The sequence below is a fragment of the Bombus pascuorum genome, chromosome 14 (genome assembly GCF_905332965.1).
Source record: "Bombus pascuorum chromosome 14, iyBomPasc1.1, whole genome shotgun sequence".
NCBI classification, from domain to species: domain Eukaryota; kingdom Metazoa; phylum Arthropoda; class Insecta; order Hymenoptera; family Apidae; genus Bombus; species Bombus pascuorum.
Genome location: NC_083501.1, coordinates 455,734 through 470,901, shown reverse-complemented (window position 1 = coordinate 470,901; position 15,168 = coordinate 455,734). Strand labels below are relative to the sequence as shown.

Here is a 15,168-nt window from a genome sequence, read left to right as displayed (position 1 = left end):
TGAAAAGAATGGAAAGGAAGAGAATTGCTAAAAATTTTGTGTAGAAATCATCATAAAACAAACCAAAATTAATTTGTGACCTAGAGATCCTCGAATAATTTTGCACTTTCTTCTTTCAGAAAGACCATATATATGGATTATATATATGAGTAAAATTTATTTGTTTTCCATGGCAGGATTCAGCGAACGACCTGCTCGTTCCCGGTTCCAAGACCGAAGGAGGATCGTACGTGGTGCCCAGTATCGAGGATGACACTGCGGCCATGGAACTAAGAGCGCGCACCGTTGAAAGGCTCTGGAGTATCACAGAGGACTTGAACGTGTTGTACAAGGAAAACTGGACACGATTAGCAGCCAGGGAAGTGTTCGAGTTTCAGGAGAACTTGGCACGAGGTCTCAGGAGAACTTCCTCGCAGTACGAGCCGATGGGATCATCCTCTCGATCCAGGGACCATTCCATGGACAGAAGACCACATAGAAAATGGACCTTTAGTGGCAGTTTACTGTATTCCCTGACGCTGATCACCACTATTGGTAAGGATTACCAATATTTACAAAATATAGAATATATTAGTATTATTGTATAATATTTCACTTATACCACTTATTATTAATTAAAAGTTTATAACTTAAATATATTAATGTTAACTTGTTTCTCCAGGTTAACAGGTTAATACTCATGGAATATGATCCATAATATGATAAAAAATTGACAAAAATAAAACAGAGAACAAGCGTACCAATAAATTGTACAAAAATTGAGCTACAAAGCTAACATAACACCTAGTCAGAAGCTTCAATTTATGTGACAATTTGAATTGACTGAGAACACACCTATTACATTCTGATAAACCCTCTCATATTCAATCAATCCTCGGTTGTTCCCTCAATAACAGTCGATTGTAACACAAACGTTATCATTGGCGTTTCAGGATACGGTAGCGTGGCGCCTCGCACAGTCTGGGGTCGTTTAATCACAATAGTGTACGCTCTGGCTGGAATTCCCTTAATGCTGGTCTATTTAAGCACGGTGGGCGATGTTCTCTCAAGGAGCTTCCGTCGTTTATATGGCAGATTGTGCAGGCCTCGAAATTGCACCAGGAAGCAACAACCGCCGCCACCGCCACCTCCTGTAGGTGGCATGATGAGCAAAACCTACAGATATGATAACCATGTCGACTCGAAATCTGGAAATTACTATTCAGCTAGCAGAGAAAGCTCCTGCGACGATCTAGGAACCAGAGGCACCAGCAGTGCCATCTTGTTGGACTGTGGAAGCGAGGGACTGCTTCATGCTACCACCAGCTCCACCGCAGCGCTTCAGGTATAACATATTTCATTCGAAAAACATGATTTCACAGTAGGAAGTAGTGGTATATTAGTACGGTAGGGACACTAGATGCTGTCGTAGAACGATCAGCCACTTTTCTGGAACAAGCAAAGGTATAAGAATAAATTAGGAAAGTTATGATCGACGGAATTGATTACAAAAAGTAAACAAATTAAGTTTAACTGAATGTAAAGTAATACGAATAGAGGGACTCCAGTTCTATACCAAATAGAGAAAAACTATGAGACATCCTATGTGTCTTCGTTATACCTTTTCTAATCTTCAGACACACTAATAAATTTTAATCAGAAGCGTTCTTCTAACACGAACAACAAAACTATCAAAAAAAGATTTCAAGAACTAGGTATTGAAAAGTTACAACTAATATTTGATCCCAATTGGTATTATCTATTCCATATAATCCTTTGCTTTTCCTGAGGTATTGGTTGAAGTTGCGTCACTTTTGAGACACACATATATAATGTCATTAAAAAATATAAAAATATATAAGATATGGTAAAAACCATTTTAATCTTTTCCAGGACGTAACATCAGGAAACAGTAAACGCCATTTTCACCCGTGCTCGCTGTCCCTGTCGACGAACTCGTCGCCAGGTTACGTAGTGGAAACGAATCCCGTGAGGATACCGATCAGTCTCTGTCTAGTAATCATGCTGATCTACATATGCGGTGGCGCAGTGATGTTCAATCGTCTGGAGGGTTGGAGTCTCTTGGAAGGTGGCTACTTCTGCTTCACCAGCCTCGGAACGATCGGTTTCGGCGACCTGATGCCCGTTGGACGAAATGCCGCGTCCGCCACCCTGGAGGAACTCAGCCTGTGCGCCTGCTCGCTCTACATACTCGCCGGGATGGGCCTGATCGCCATGTGCTTCAACCTCGTCCAGGAGGAGGTGGTACGCGTGGTCAGGGTCTTCGGTAGAACCTGCGGCATGTCGTCGGGGGTGGTGGTCGGACCTATCGGTGGTACAGGTATCCCTGATGCAGGCATTCGACGGGGAACCGCTAGATCGTTCCGGGCGAGAAACTATTTTACCCGGCCACGCTTTAAATTTCCTGAACGCTTTGAGCCTGGCGACGAAACATACTATTTCTATATACAAAACTGTGAATTTATAGTCAATTATTAAACATAGTGTTATACAGTGGCTTAATCGTAACATTATGCGTGGCAGTATTGTATGAATATAGATAATACTGTTTATGAAAAACATTATTTATATGGCAGTGCCGATGTTATCGTCGGTTCTAATCCCATCACGTTTCATGGTGTGGTAGACTTGGAGAAAGACTCGTAAGAATTTTTAATGTTTCAACTTCTGTTCATCGCTGTAAGAGAATTATACAGAAATTTATAGCTTAGTGTGATCTTGAATCTTCTCAAAAATACCACTATATCGTCCTAAGGGAAATTCTAAGATATTTACAGCTTGCAACGATCTTCGATATTTTCAAAAATACTATTAAAAAGATCGTCTAATAACATAAGCATTTACCTTCTTTTCGCCCTCCATTTATCAAAACTCCAGTTTTCCACCGCAAAAGCGAAAGCTTCGTTTCCAACCGAACCCAGGCTCAAAGTGTCAAAGGCATCACGAACAAACGAGTCGAGCTCTCAATCGTTTGCACGTAGAGCGGTTCTGATCCACTCGCGTCGGGGATTTCGATCAGGCATCTTGACCACTCTGCATAACCCCTTCGTTTAAAAAAGCCAAAATGAAATCAAAATCCATTTCAATCAAACCAAAGACCGAAAACTCTCTATCCACCACAACCAAAAGGTCATAAAATCCTTTAATTCTTCATCAGGTGCCGGTCCTGGGCTCAAGGCCGACCTGGACGACGGAGGAGGCACCAGTGACTCGCGATTGTCCGAACAAGAAGAAGAAGCGATCGCCATGTCCATGGTGCCAACCTCCTGACAGCATCAGGCCAGGAGTCCCGGGGATGGGAAACTCCTGGCCCACACGTCCAACACTGCCATAAAACCATCGCCTGGTCATCATTCTCTACCACGAAAAAAAACGCCGTCTGAATCCAGAAACTCGTCGACTCAACAATTTCAACGCGCCCAATCTCTGAGACGCAGTTGTTTGTCTCCAACGCAATATCATCATCAGCATCATCAACATCGTCAGCAGGAGAGTTCTCTACATTTTGAGTACTTCGTGCCTAGAAGCGTGAGCGAGTTCAACCTGGCAGCAGCGGCGGTCACGGACATGGCTGTACCACCACCGCCTCCTTCATCAGTGTTACGGCCCTCCTCGGCTCTAACACCGCCGATAGGTTCCGCATCGAATTCAGCATCGTCGAATCAGCCCAGGTTATTAGAATGTTCCGGAACCGCGACCAGGAGTCGCGAGAAGATGGTCACCTTCGAAGACGAGGGCGTGAACTGTGCCACCTCCACGCCCACCAGGAAGAATATTTCTGGGCTGGAGAACGTTTTCATGTGACGCTGCAATCATGGGTGATTTTGTGAAAAAAAAATCTAAGTTGGATGGAGTGTTCTGTGTTTCGATTGTGCCGGCAGGAAGGTAATTAGGTTTCTGGTGCGAATTAAACGAAAGTGGAATTATTTTGGATATTATGTAGATGCATGGGCAACGTTGATCAACGAGGAAGGGAAGGGGCAATTTAAAATTAGGAAAGAATTATGTATCTAGGAATATGTATGTTTCTCCTGTGTGATCTAGAGAAATAAAACTGATTGGAGAGACAGGACATTCGTGAATGATTATAATTATACCGTTTCATCGTATTTTGTGAAAAAAGAAAAGGAGTACGAGGAGCATAAAGTGAGAACATTTTTTAGAGAAAAATCTTAGAAACACGAGTGGAATGCCCGCGTACGGATTTATAGGCTCCAAGACACGATCTTCGAACAACGAAGGTGTCTGAAACGAAAATCCGCGAATTCTGAGGTTTTTTAGAGTTATTCGCCATCACGAAAGACACTAGATTTCTACCATTTACATTATAACTACTGTTACTATAATACTATTTAATATTCTTATCGCTGCTGATATTCTTCTTCTTATCATTATCGTTGCTAGGTTACTCGAGACGGGCGGATTTTCTTCGTACAAGTTGCGTGAATTATCGAAATGTACATACGCTGCCGCATCGTCTCTTTCTCCCAAAGAACATTTCTTTTCTTTTCTAAATAACCACGTGTAAGACAATCGAAAATAAATTATTCGTACGAAAAAACTGAAATTTAACAAAAGTTAACTAATTATTCATAAATAAATAGTTATATAATTAATTAAATAATATATGTAATTTCGACAGACATTTGATAATTTTATATTTCTTACAATATTTTATTTATCCTTTAAAAGACGTAGGAGAAAGAGGTAATGCGAAAAACGAAAGAAAGACACAGCCTTAAAAAATATGCCTGACAGGCGGTTCAATTAATATTGTTACAAAAAGACAAATGAATATAAAATATAGAAAAAAAGACGTGCTCGGTTACGAGACAGTCTGTCCTAGTATAACTTTTAAGAGACTCATTTTAATCGAACTTCGAACACCGCTTAATTTTAATACAAAGTCGAATAAGCAAGTGTACGAATAAAACTATCGTATAAGTGAGTGGTCGAACGGTGAAATTTATCGTGGAAAATGAGCAAAAGAGAATGAAATGTTTCAAAGGAACATCATCGGTATCGTACTGAAGCAAACCCAGTCTTGCAGATAAATTTTCCGTGCGAATCGCTATGCTGAGAGATATGTCCCTAGATCGGCAAGCTGGATCGAGGCTCAACGAGTGTTCAAATACGCTGTTTGTACGCGTGTTTCTTTCTTGACATTCACTAAATTTTCATTAAAGAGAGACAAAGTAAAAGTATCGAACAATCACAACTTGGACTTGATTTTTTGTAGTTTTGAACCCTTGAACCGACAGGTTATCGATAAATCGACGTAATAAAATGTTAATAAAGGAAACAGTAAGCATCTCTACACAGTATAAAAAAAAAAATACCGCGTTTCTTCGTTTACATGTAACTGAGAAGTTTTATTTTTTATAAAATGATAGAATCTCTAAATTAAAATCAAGTAATCCAAAGTAAAGTTAGGAACAAGTAATAAAAAATTACTTTCTGTAATTCTGACCTATTCTCGTTTCCTCTTTATTATTAATTTCGTCGTATTAGTTTTCATATATCGTTTATTGAGTTTAATATAGTACCACTTCGAAATCAACGTTTTTAGGATGCATGCTTATAAAAGTTTCACTGTAGTACTTATCGATTAAGCTCGTAATTTTTCCTGCGATGCATATTCGTCACTTATCTTCGTCGTCTTCCTCGCAATAATCCCATTCCTCTTCTTGTGAGTTTGACCTAAACAACGATGCTGCTGGATAATCATCCGGTTTCGGATCAGAATTATTAAAGCCACAAGAGATATCACATAAAAACCCTACAAGAAAAGTAATTATTTTGTATTAATATTTATTATACATACACAATTATGTGTGCATAGAAATGTTACTATATATATGTATATAGTAATATTATACCATTATTATTTTATAGAAAATAATATTCAAATAATTTACACGGTGTATCTGAGTAGCCATGATACAATCGGTAAGGTAGTAAATTTACGTAAAGAAATAAATCGTAAATACAGAATAAAATTTCTTCATACAATGTTTCGTTTTTAAGAAAAATTGAATTTGAATATACATTCGTTTGGTATACATGATATTGACTAATTACCAAATAGCGTGATTACTAAGCACCCTGTGTAATGTCACTCTAAAAAAAATATTTCCAAGTCTAAGAAAAATACGAAAGTAAAACCTCTGATCCTGCTCATTAAATCTTCACCCTTTTCTTTTCCAGCTTCCCCTGCGTCTTCATCCGATTTTTGCATTACATTTTGATAAAAGGTGAGTCCAATGTCCATAGCGTGATTAATTATAAATTGAACGGTACAAAGAACCATGATGATCAATATCGGTAAACATAAAGTAGTTTCTACGTCGTCCAAGAAAAGATTCAGCCATTCTGGTAACAAATCGCAGCTCATCTTCGATTCAAAATTTCATCAACAAAAGTCTTGAAAATCTTCGGTCTAACCCTTTACTTTCTCAAAATAATAGCGATCTTCTTAGACGCGTTTCGTTTTTAAAACACCGTTTTGTGTTTGCGAAACAATATCGTGAACCATATTCTTGTTAATTTAGCCGAAGAAAGAAGTCATTGCCGAAATACACTTGAACGTCCTTTTTATAGCACTGAATAGGTTCAAAAGCTGAATGTTTCGTACAAATCGATTATCGAATCGACTACAACTCTCGATTAGATATTAGAGCGCGAACGGATGAAAAATTTAAACGATGAACATTTCTATCGAAATCGATTTCAACCAGACGAGCGGATTCATTGCTTTGATCAAGAAATCAATATATCATTTTATTATAAATATACCTACAATAGTATAAAATGAGATAAATTAATATAAACGCTAGACTTGTTTTAGACCTAAAATGCAAGAGGCGCCTATATTTTGCCAAACATATTTTGAAAATGAAAAATTGAAACTTTGTGAAAATGTAGTTTTTATCGTTCTGTAAAGCTATTTAACAACTGAAAAGCAATTTTCGCAGACCCTAATTTCTACAATTTTCGGAAGTCGTACAACAACTGATTGGCACTTTTTCTATTCTTGAAGAATTGTATTATCGAAATCAATGTTTCTAATTGTAAATTTTTTTAAATTGGCGTCAAAAGCTATATATCATTTTACTTTTTATATGTCTATTAACACTGATAGAACACGTTTATAATATAAAGACAGTACCATTTATGGTTACTATTATATGTTAAAAACGTAAAAATTAATAAAATTCAATAATACAGATCAAAATAAATGCATAATTATAATGACAGTTAAAAAATTCATACCTGTCTATCTGGGACAGAAAAGTAAATACGAACCTTTCCGTAGAACCGTATAATTAAATAGGTTGCAGCGTGGAATACGATAAATTCTTGTGTATATTAGCGTGCAACCAAACAGGACAGATACTTAATTTTATAGATTCTTGTATATACTAGTATGGGTCACCGGCATTTAGCCCTATGGTGCAGCGACTGTGATGTGAAGCAACTAGAACTACTGGTATGAGCACTTTCATTTCCTCTCTGCTATGACATAACCTGTATAACACAACTAACAACATAACCTCTTATGTATTAATCACAGAACATTGTTTATCTGTGATATATATATATTTAAGATACAGAAGTTTGATATTATAAACAAAATTGTTACCGTTGTAAATAAATTTTTGATCTTTTTAACGAGATAAAATGTCTACTCGTTGGTAAGTATATATTATTGTTATAAAGAAATGAAAAGATATTTAAGAAGGCATTTGAAAATTGTATATTAAGATGAATCGTTTAACTATTTTATATTTTATTGACATGGTTTTATCTATTTAACAAGGTACCCCTTGTACCAACAAGGTAATCCACAACTTAGAATATTTCTTCCAAACTTTTGGTTGAAGCTTATAAAACCAGAACATAACCAACCAAAAAATATAGTAGAGTTTCACTGTTCCATGGAGATGACAAGATTGGACGTGAAGAATTATTTAGAAAAAATTTATAACGTACATCCTGTGCATGTGTGTACTAGGATTGCTCTTGGAAGAACTTATATACCTAAAGGTCATAAATTTGTTGCCAAAGAGGATGACATGAAAATAGCTTATGTTACTCTAGTAAGTATCGAAATAAAAACTCAATTTTTAACAAAAATATATCTTCGTTATTAACATATACATTTTGTACGATTTCAGCCTAAGACCGAAACATTTACATTTCCGGATATAGTTCCTAAAGAAGAAGAAGATAAAAATGAAAGAGCAATTCACGAAATGGAACAGAACTTTAAGGACTTTACTGTAAAGAACAAAACACCTGGTTTTCCCAGTTGGTTCATAATGTAAAATATCAAACGTAAATTTGCTAGTCTGGTACAACAATAAATGAAATCTAACGTTAACCAAATTAATTTGTATTTTCCCTTTTTTATTCTTACATCTATTACAATATCTTAATATAAATATTTGATGATCGCATTAGAAATAATTGAAATGAATATTCAAAATAAATACAGATGTACATCTAAATTTCAATAACAAATTAAAAATATAAATTAGTATCGATATGATCGTTTATATAACAGAATATTACACATACTTCATGATTGTACTAGAAATAATTGTGGAAGTAAATGTAGAATGTGTACTTACATATCGATAACAAAATAAATTATTATGTATATGCATGCATATGTATAGTATAATGTATTATGCATTATTATGTAATTCACATACTATTATGCAAGGTATACATTCTGTTTTCAGACGATTCAATATTCACTCAACATAAAACCATAAGATTTACATTGGGGACACTGTGGAATGTCAAACAAAAAAACTACCTGTAAGAAAGGAGTAAATAATTAGGAGAAATTAACTAATAATTACAAAGGGTAAAATGAAAATTTAGAAAGAAAGAGTAGCTGCAAATGATTTCTTCTGCTTTGTAGTTTATTTAAAAGTACGATATATGAAAGACAACATACCTGTGGATGGATTGGACAGAAGTAACGTACTCTGCCCTTTGTCCAGTAACCGCAAACATTACATAGCACGATAGTGTATGGTCTATGGCACAGGCACCTATTCGCAGGTAAATTACTTCGAGCTATCCCTCTTCCTCTGGCCACTCTTCTTTCATAATTATTGTAATTCAAATTGACGTTCATTCTGACTGTCTATTCCTAATTAAATCATTCAATGTTCACTATTCAATATTTACAATAAAAATGTTTTTTTAACAAAATAATAACAAATATAATACATATAGTATAATACATATATATAATAAGAACAATTTGTATGTTCCTTATGAAATATGTCCAATATTATAGCAAACAGAGCACAAAAGAAAACTCGTTTCGATTTAATTAATACTTTCTAAAATGCGTTTGGTACACGTTAATAAATATAGAGTTAATGAAAGACGCATTTCGAATCGTAAATTCATGACACAAATACCTATGCACAAATATGATTCACTCGTATAGCCACGACGCTTTTGGTGCTCTCAAGCAGCGTTTAATTTCCGGTTCGCGAGTAATAATCGTCTCTTTGTGGCTCGCTTTTAATGCTTAATTCGTATCGTTTCAACAAAATAAAACGATGCTCGGTATCTACGCATCTACGCATCTAACACGTGTCTAAGAGGATGTTACAGGTCCCAAAAAATGAATCTTGTCAATGATAACAATAAGAATGCAAAATAAAATAATTTATAAAATCCTCTATATCTATACTATGTCTTCTTAAATCTTAAATATCTTCATACAGTACAATAATTTGTTTTTAATATACATACCCTGTTCAAGTTACCTGCTTTCTCAATGCGGCGAATAGAAAATAAACCACTATAAAATATGATCACACGAATTAAAAAGACGGTCAAAAATTTCAAAAGAATGAAATTGTTTGATAACAACACAATTTGAAAGTATTGCAAATGTGAAATAACTTCTTCGTCGAATAGAAAAGCTAAACGTCAAAGGATCAAATACGTCTTTCTTACTGTGACGCTAGCGGGTTTCTGATACGTGAAAGGTACAATCGAGGCAGATAGGAAAAAGAAAATAATAGCGATGTAAACACACTTGAAATCTGCCGGTTGTCTTTTAACGCGAAGTCAAACCACTCGAGCTTGATCGAACGTGTTGATTTGTCACAGTGTAACCAAATTAATCGTTTCTTCTCGCAGGGATTATTCTGTAATAAAAACGGTCAAACTTTTGAAAATTATGATCGATTTAAGATTGAGAGTATATTGTAACGCAAGTAGACATGGCGAGAAGGTAAAACGATAATCGACCCATTGATCGATTTAATTAGAAGTTTACATATATAGAGACTTTATTAATCCCAATATGGTACAATGTCTCCGAGGTTCGATGTGATTTTTCACGCGTTTACTTGTTTAAGGAATTTTGGAAAAAATCATTCAAATACTTTAAGGTATCTACTTTAAGATTCTGAAATTAGATATTCAAAAAGAAAGTTAAAGAAGCTTTCAGTAAGTTTTTCAACGATATTTATAAATGGCGGTAACCTTTACATTTTAATTCGATGATTTTTATAAATTGCCTAACAACAATAATCTATACAACAGCGTAATATTTCTGTTCATCTTTTTTATGTGGATGCAACTCACGGCATTGTCTTCTTATAATTTAATTGCTTCCTATTTTGTAAGTTGTCGAATATTTAAGACGTAATATTTTACAGGTATTTTTATTGTTATTCAAAGAGATATACAGGTACGGATTAATCGATTAATCATTTCTGAAGTTATGAGAATCATTTGTAAACGATTCAAACATTGTCTTCTCTTTATCCGTTCATTGTTCAAATTGAAATTACGTTAAATATAGCATTACTAAACAGAGTCAATTTATATTCTTCTTGGAAAAATATTTCTCATATATTTGTGTGCTGTTTATATCCTTTACTGTTCGGAATCAAAAAGATCTCAGTGTGCCATTGCTGTCGATGCTTGCGATTATATGTAAATAACATAATTAATATCAACGCGAGCTATGATCAAATAATATTAACAACTCGTGCTCTGAAATATTTGAATTTTAAATAAGCGTGAAGGAATCATGGAATTATGTTACGAAGAATTCTGTTAAGAAGAAAATAGAGTATAAGTAGTGATATACCGTAAATTAAATGTGAAAGAGTAACCGTATCTGACCGTAAGCATAAAGCGTGTCTGACTCAAATTTTATTCCGGATTCATTTTTATCGCTTGTTTATCACATTCCTGATGCGCGGGGACTGGATGCATTCAAAATTCGCGTATCCACGGTGAATCGATCTAACTTTTCTCATCGAAAACCATGGCGTCCGGTACAATAGCTGAAAATAAACGTGTCACAAATTTAAGCGTATCTAACAATCACGGCAGGTAAACAAGAACGAAAACGAATGTGATACAACATTAAGAAAAAGATTTAACCCATCAAGGATGGTGTCTGTACAATGCGCACGGACTGTTTGGCTATTCTCGGGCCCCAGCCTATCGTATCTTTTGACTGTGCGTTTCTTATCTCTGTTGTAGTTCTCTGTTTATAAAGCGTATCGTATCTCGTATTTTCGATGGTGTTTATACCTTCGGTTGTTTATCCTATATATCCGGTCCTGCCGAAAGAATCGCGTGCTATCCCTGAAGGGTTAAAAAATACGGCATACAGCAAGTGATTAGCTATCTTTTTCTTCTTCTTCTAGAAAAGTTCTAAACATTTACAGAGTATCGGCAAGTGGAACGGACAAAACGAAAGTGACGTTTTGCACGGACGTGGATAAATCTGTAATAGTACATAATTTCGAGAAGAGGGGATGGGTTCAAGTCGGTCCGGAGGATGACTGGAATTTTTATTGGTAATAATTACTTTTTATTTTGCGCAAGAAAAAGAATTAAGAGATAAAATTGTATTATCCAAATGTTTTTATACTGATTTTATTATTTTATACCGATTGTATTATTTAAAAATTCTACGAAAGGAACGAATTAAGAAAAAGTTACGCGAGCTTTTAAAATTATTTTAGGGCAGTCACGCAATCCTGCAGGAATATATTCAGTGTAGAAACAGGATATAGGATGGACGACAAACAGTTAAATATCCATTTTGTTAAAACAAAACAACAATTTTTAAATATTCATCGTTTATTTTATATTTAGTGACGCACGAAAGTATCTAACACTCGTATAAGACTTTTATGAACATCCTGAATTATGTGTATCATATAAAACTTTTCATTTTCATTAATAATATAATAGGATACGACACTATCTTGATTTAATTGATGAAATTTCAAACGAAGTTGAACATGTATATACAGTTATTTGTTACATGAATAATAATATTTGATGATGTCATCTTTACCACTGATTCTACGTTTTATTCTAATTTTTTATCAAGTATAGGTTTGCAGCAAATAATTTACAACTTTTAAGTACGTTTTCATACTTGTTTCAAACTTTAAACAATATATTCGTTATAGTCGTATCTTATTATTATAACGCGAATCAGATCTAAAAAAAATCTGTACGATACACACAATATATTCGTACAATTTTCTTATGGCTAATATTTAAGTAGTATCTCAACTTGTAGAATAATTAATCATTTCCCGAATCATTACGAATTAACTCGAAAAGACTTGTTGGTGAAAAATATAAAACGCTACCGAAAAGAATTGGAGCGCGAGGGAAATCCTTTAGCGGAAAGAGGAGATGGCCCGGGAAAATACCTTTATCTCGATTTCATACCTATCACGTTTGTTTTACCGGCAGGTAAAATATTGTTGCAATATAGCACAATGTGTTATAAATGTATATGGCTTCCGAATATTAATATCGGTGTCATATCAATTGTATAGAATAAGTTATTATTATAGTTGAAATACTTAATAAGATAAATTTATTTTAGACTACAATATGTTCGTGGAGGAATACCGAAAATCACCACAAAGCACGTGGATTATGAAACCGTGCGGCAAATCACAAGGCGCTGGAATATTTCTAATCAATAAATTAAGTAAACTGAAGAAGTGGTCTCGAGAAGCAAAAAACCCATTCAATCCAAATTTAGCGAAAGAATCGTATGTGATATCCAGGTACAAGATGATCCTCTACAATTCATCTAATTTACGTTAAAATTGACGAGCTTTTTGAAAAAAATCTATAATTTTGTTATAAAAATATAAATGCTAAATTAGTAATATTAAAACATAACTTAAATGAAGAACGTCGAAATGAAAAATATTTTCCTATTTTCAAAATAAATACATAGGTACATTGACAATCCGCTTCTAATAGGAGGAAAAAAGTTTGATCTGAGGCTATACGTTCTTATTACGTCTTTTCGACCATTAAAAGCGTATCTCTTCAAACTAGGATTTTGCCGATTTTGTACAGTCAAGTACGACACCAGTATTCAAGAATTAGACAATATGTATGTTCATCTCACGAACGTGTCCGTGCAAAAGCATGGTGTAAGTGAATTTTTTCTGTTTCTACAAAGAAAGGAAAAATATATAAATATAAATAGACTGCGAATTTTAATGCAAATTCATATTTTTATAAACGCTTTTACACGATGTAAATTTTGCATAAATGCATAAAAATTCGAGAACGAAATATCGAGAAGAAAAACTAAACGAGAACAACATAGAGTTCTGAAATACTTACGAATATTCCAGGAAGAATATAATAGCAAGCATGGTGGTAAATTAAGCGTGCACAATTTGAGATTATACTTGGAAAGCACGCGTGGGAAAGCGGTCACGGAAAAGCTATTCGCAAACATCACTTGGTGCATCGTGCATTCTTTGAAAGCTGTCGCTCCAGTTATGGCAAACGATCGACACTGCTTCGAGTGCTACGGCTACGACATCATAATCGATAATGATCTTAAACCGTGGCTTATCGAGGTTCTTCGATTTCTTAATAACCCTATCAGTATTATTTATCTTATTTCTTCTTCTGGTAACCAATCTTTCCTACGTTTCCTACAGGTGAACGCATCTCCGTCCTTGACATCTACCACGGTAAACGACCGAATCTTAAAATACAAATTAATCGACAACATAATTTCAATCGTCGTACCACCTGAGGGTGTCCCAGAGTAAGTGTCGCATTTGAAGAAAACTCCTTTACGGCAAAAAGAAATATTGTAACATAAAGTAGTTGTAAAAATTGGAAACAAATTTGATAAACTTGAAGATATAAGCCTTTTGAAAGTAGAAGATAGGTTTATGATATTTTCTAAGAAACGAATACTAGATTAGTTGTTACACTAGTTTAAATTAATTAGTATTATCACTAGTGCCATAAGTATTTTTCAAAACGTTCAATGAAGATCAGAAAAATATATATTTAATTGCAAAATCAAATAATACGATAGTAACGTGAATTTGGTTGACAGTATATCGAATTTAAAAATTGGTCTTCTATGGAAGATGGAAAATATGAGTTATCATGTTTCTCCTGTAATCTTCATTTATTTTTAAAAACTTAATTTTTCCAATTTCAATCAAAACACGATTGTACACAGCGTAAGATGGAACAAATGTCCACCGCCGGAAGCATTGGGGAATTTCGAGCTCCTCCTGGACGAAGAACTCGTCGCTCAAGAGGAGAAAGAATATTCGTCTGGGAAATATCGAAGTTCCTCCAGCAAATGGAAATAAATATTCCACTATTCCTAAACAACGAGAAAAAGTGTCCTTTGGATAAAATATCGGAAGGTGGGATCACGAGGCATGCGTAGAAGCAACAGGCATAGCCTGCTTTAATCGTCAAGGCGCATGTACCAAATCTTCGAAATGCATATATTCCAGTTTATTTTGCTCGCGTACAACACAATTTATCGTAACTCGACGCGATTCCCTGAGAAAAGAGACACACGTGTGCTAACATCCAAGGCATTAAATCTTCTAACAAATGTTTGACGAAGTGACACGAACGCGTTATATCAATCGGTATATAAGGGTGAATCTTCTTCGGGGATGGTTTAGATATGTTCTAACCGGTGTTCCGTTACGTGATACGCTACGCGAAAGTTATGATAGAATAATACTAATCCAATAAAAGAGAAGTTCCTCGAATTTGTTAATAATAATTATTTAATTTCAACCTCTTCTGCTATAATTATAATAATTCATATTAACCGAATGTAACGATTTG

General features: G+C 34.8%; 4 protein-coding genes and 1 long non-coding RNA gene across 11 annotated transcripts in view; 3 read left to right on the top strand and 2 right to left on the bottom strand.

The window, feature by feature from the left end:
- LOC132914312 (potassium channel subfamily K member 18-like) overlaps positions 1-3,384 on the top strand; it is a 35,037-nt gene extending 31,653 nt beyond the window's left edge. For 4 of the 5 annotated variants that reach the window (XM_060973316.1, XM_060973319.1, XM_060973320.1 and 1 more), the window contains exons 3-6: positions 177-534; positions 933-1,324; positions 1,873-2,320; positions 3,158-3,384. In XM_060973316.1, coding sequence (XP_060829299.1) covers positions 177-534; positions 933-1,324; positions 1,873-2,320; positions 3,158-3,270 — 1,311 coding nt within the window. In that variant the 3' untranslated portion in view covers positions 3,271-3,384. The remainder of the gene's footprint in view (positions 1-176; positions 535-932; positions 1,325-1,872; positions 2,321-3,157) is intronic. The other variant, XM_060973321.1, reaches the window with a different exon arrangement.
- A 1,478-nt stretch (positions 3,385-4,862) lies between these two features.
- Positions 4,863-7,489, bottom strand: LOC132914333 (uncharacterized). The gene is made up of 3 exons (XM_060973372.1): positions 7,273-7,489; positions 6,166-6,795; positions 4,863-5,779 (listed from the first exon to the last, which is right to left on the bottom strand). Exons 2-3 carry the CDS (start codon positions 6,392-6,394, stop codon positions 5,643-5,645), a joined length of 366 nt encoding a protein of 121 aa, XP_060829355.1. The 5' UTR covers positions 6,395-6,795; positions 7,273-7,489; the 3' UTR covers positions 4,863-5,642.
- An 18-nt stretch (positions 7,490-7,507) lies between these two features.
- LOC132914331 (large ribosomal subunit protein uL23m) lies at positions 7,508-9,413 on the top strand. 2 transcript variants are annotated; one of them, XM_060973370.1, is made up of 4 exons: positions 7,508-7,694; positions 7,820-8,099; positions 8,178-8,354; positions 8,748-9,413. In XM_060973370.1, the coding sequence occupies exons 1-3, from the start codon at positions 7,681-7,683 to the stop codon at positions 8,325-8,327; spliced, it is 444 nt and encodes a 147-aa protein (XP_060829353.1). In that variant the 5' UTR covers positions 7,508-7,680; the 3' UTR covers positions 8,328-8,354; positions 8,748-9,413. The 2 variants fall into 2 exon arrangements, with proteins under 2 accessions (XP_060829353.1, XP_060829351.1); XM_060973368.1 differs by lacking the exon at positions 8,748-9,413 and having other exon boundaries at positions 8,178-8,670.
- Positions 8,674-10,829, bottom strand: LOC132914339 (uncharacterized). 2 transcript variants are annotated; one of them, XR_009659559.1, is made up of 2 exons: positions 9,784-10,829; positions 8,674-9,166 (listed from the first exon to the last, which is right to left on the bottom strand). It is a non-coding gene; the product is annotated as an uncharacterized LOC132914339 (long non-coding RNA). The 2 variants fall into 2 exon arrangements; XR_009659560.1 differs by lacking the exon at positions 9,784-10,829 and adding an exon at positions 9,444-9,619.
- Positions 10,830-10,971: 142 nt separating this feature from the next.
- On the top strand, positions 10,972-15,089 carry LOC132914336 (polyglutamylase complex subunit TTLL1). Its single transcript, XM_060973375.1, has 9 exons — positions 10,972-11,385; positions 11,706-11,858; positions 12,027-12,092; positions 12,596-12,774; positions 12,911-13,097; positions 13,274-13,475; positions 13,683-13,913; positions 13,998-14,107; positions 14,537-15,089. The coding sequence occupies exons 1-9, from the start codon at positions 11,318-11,320 to the stop codon at positions 14,670-14,672; spliced, it is 1,332 nt and encodes a 443-aa protein (XP_060829358.1). The 5' UTR covers positions 10,972-11,317; the 3' UTR covers positions 14,673-15,089.
- Positions 15,090-15,168: the final 79 nt, after the last annotated feature.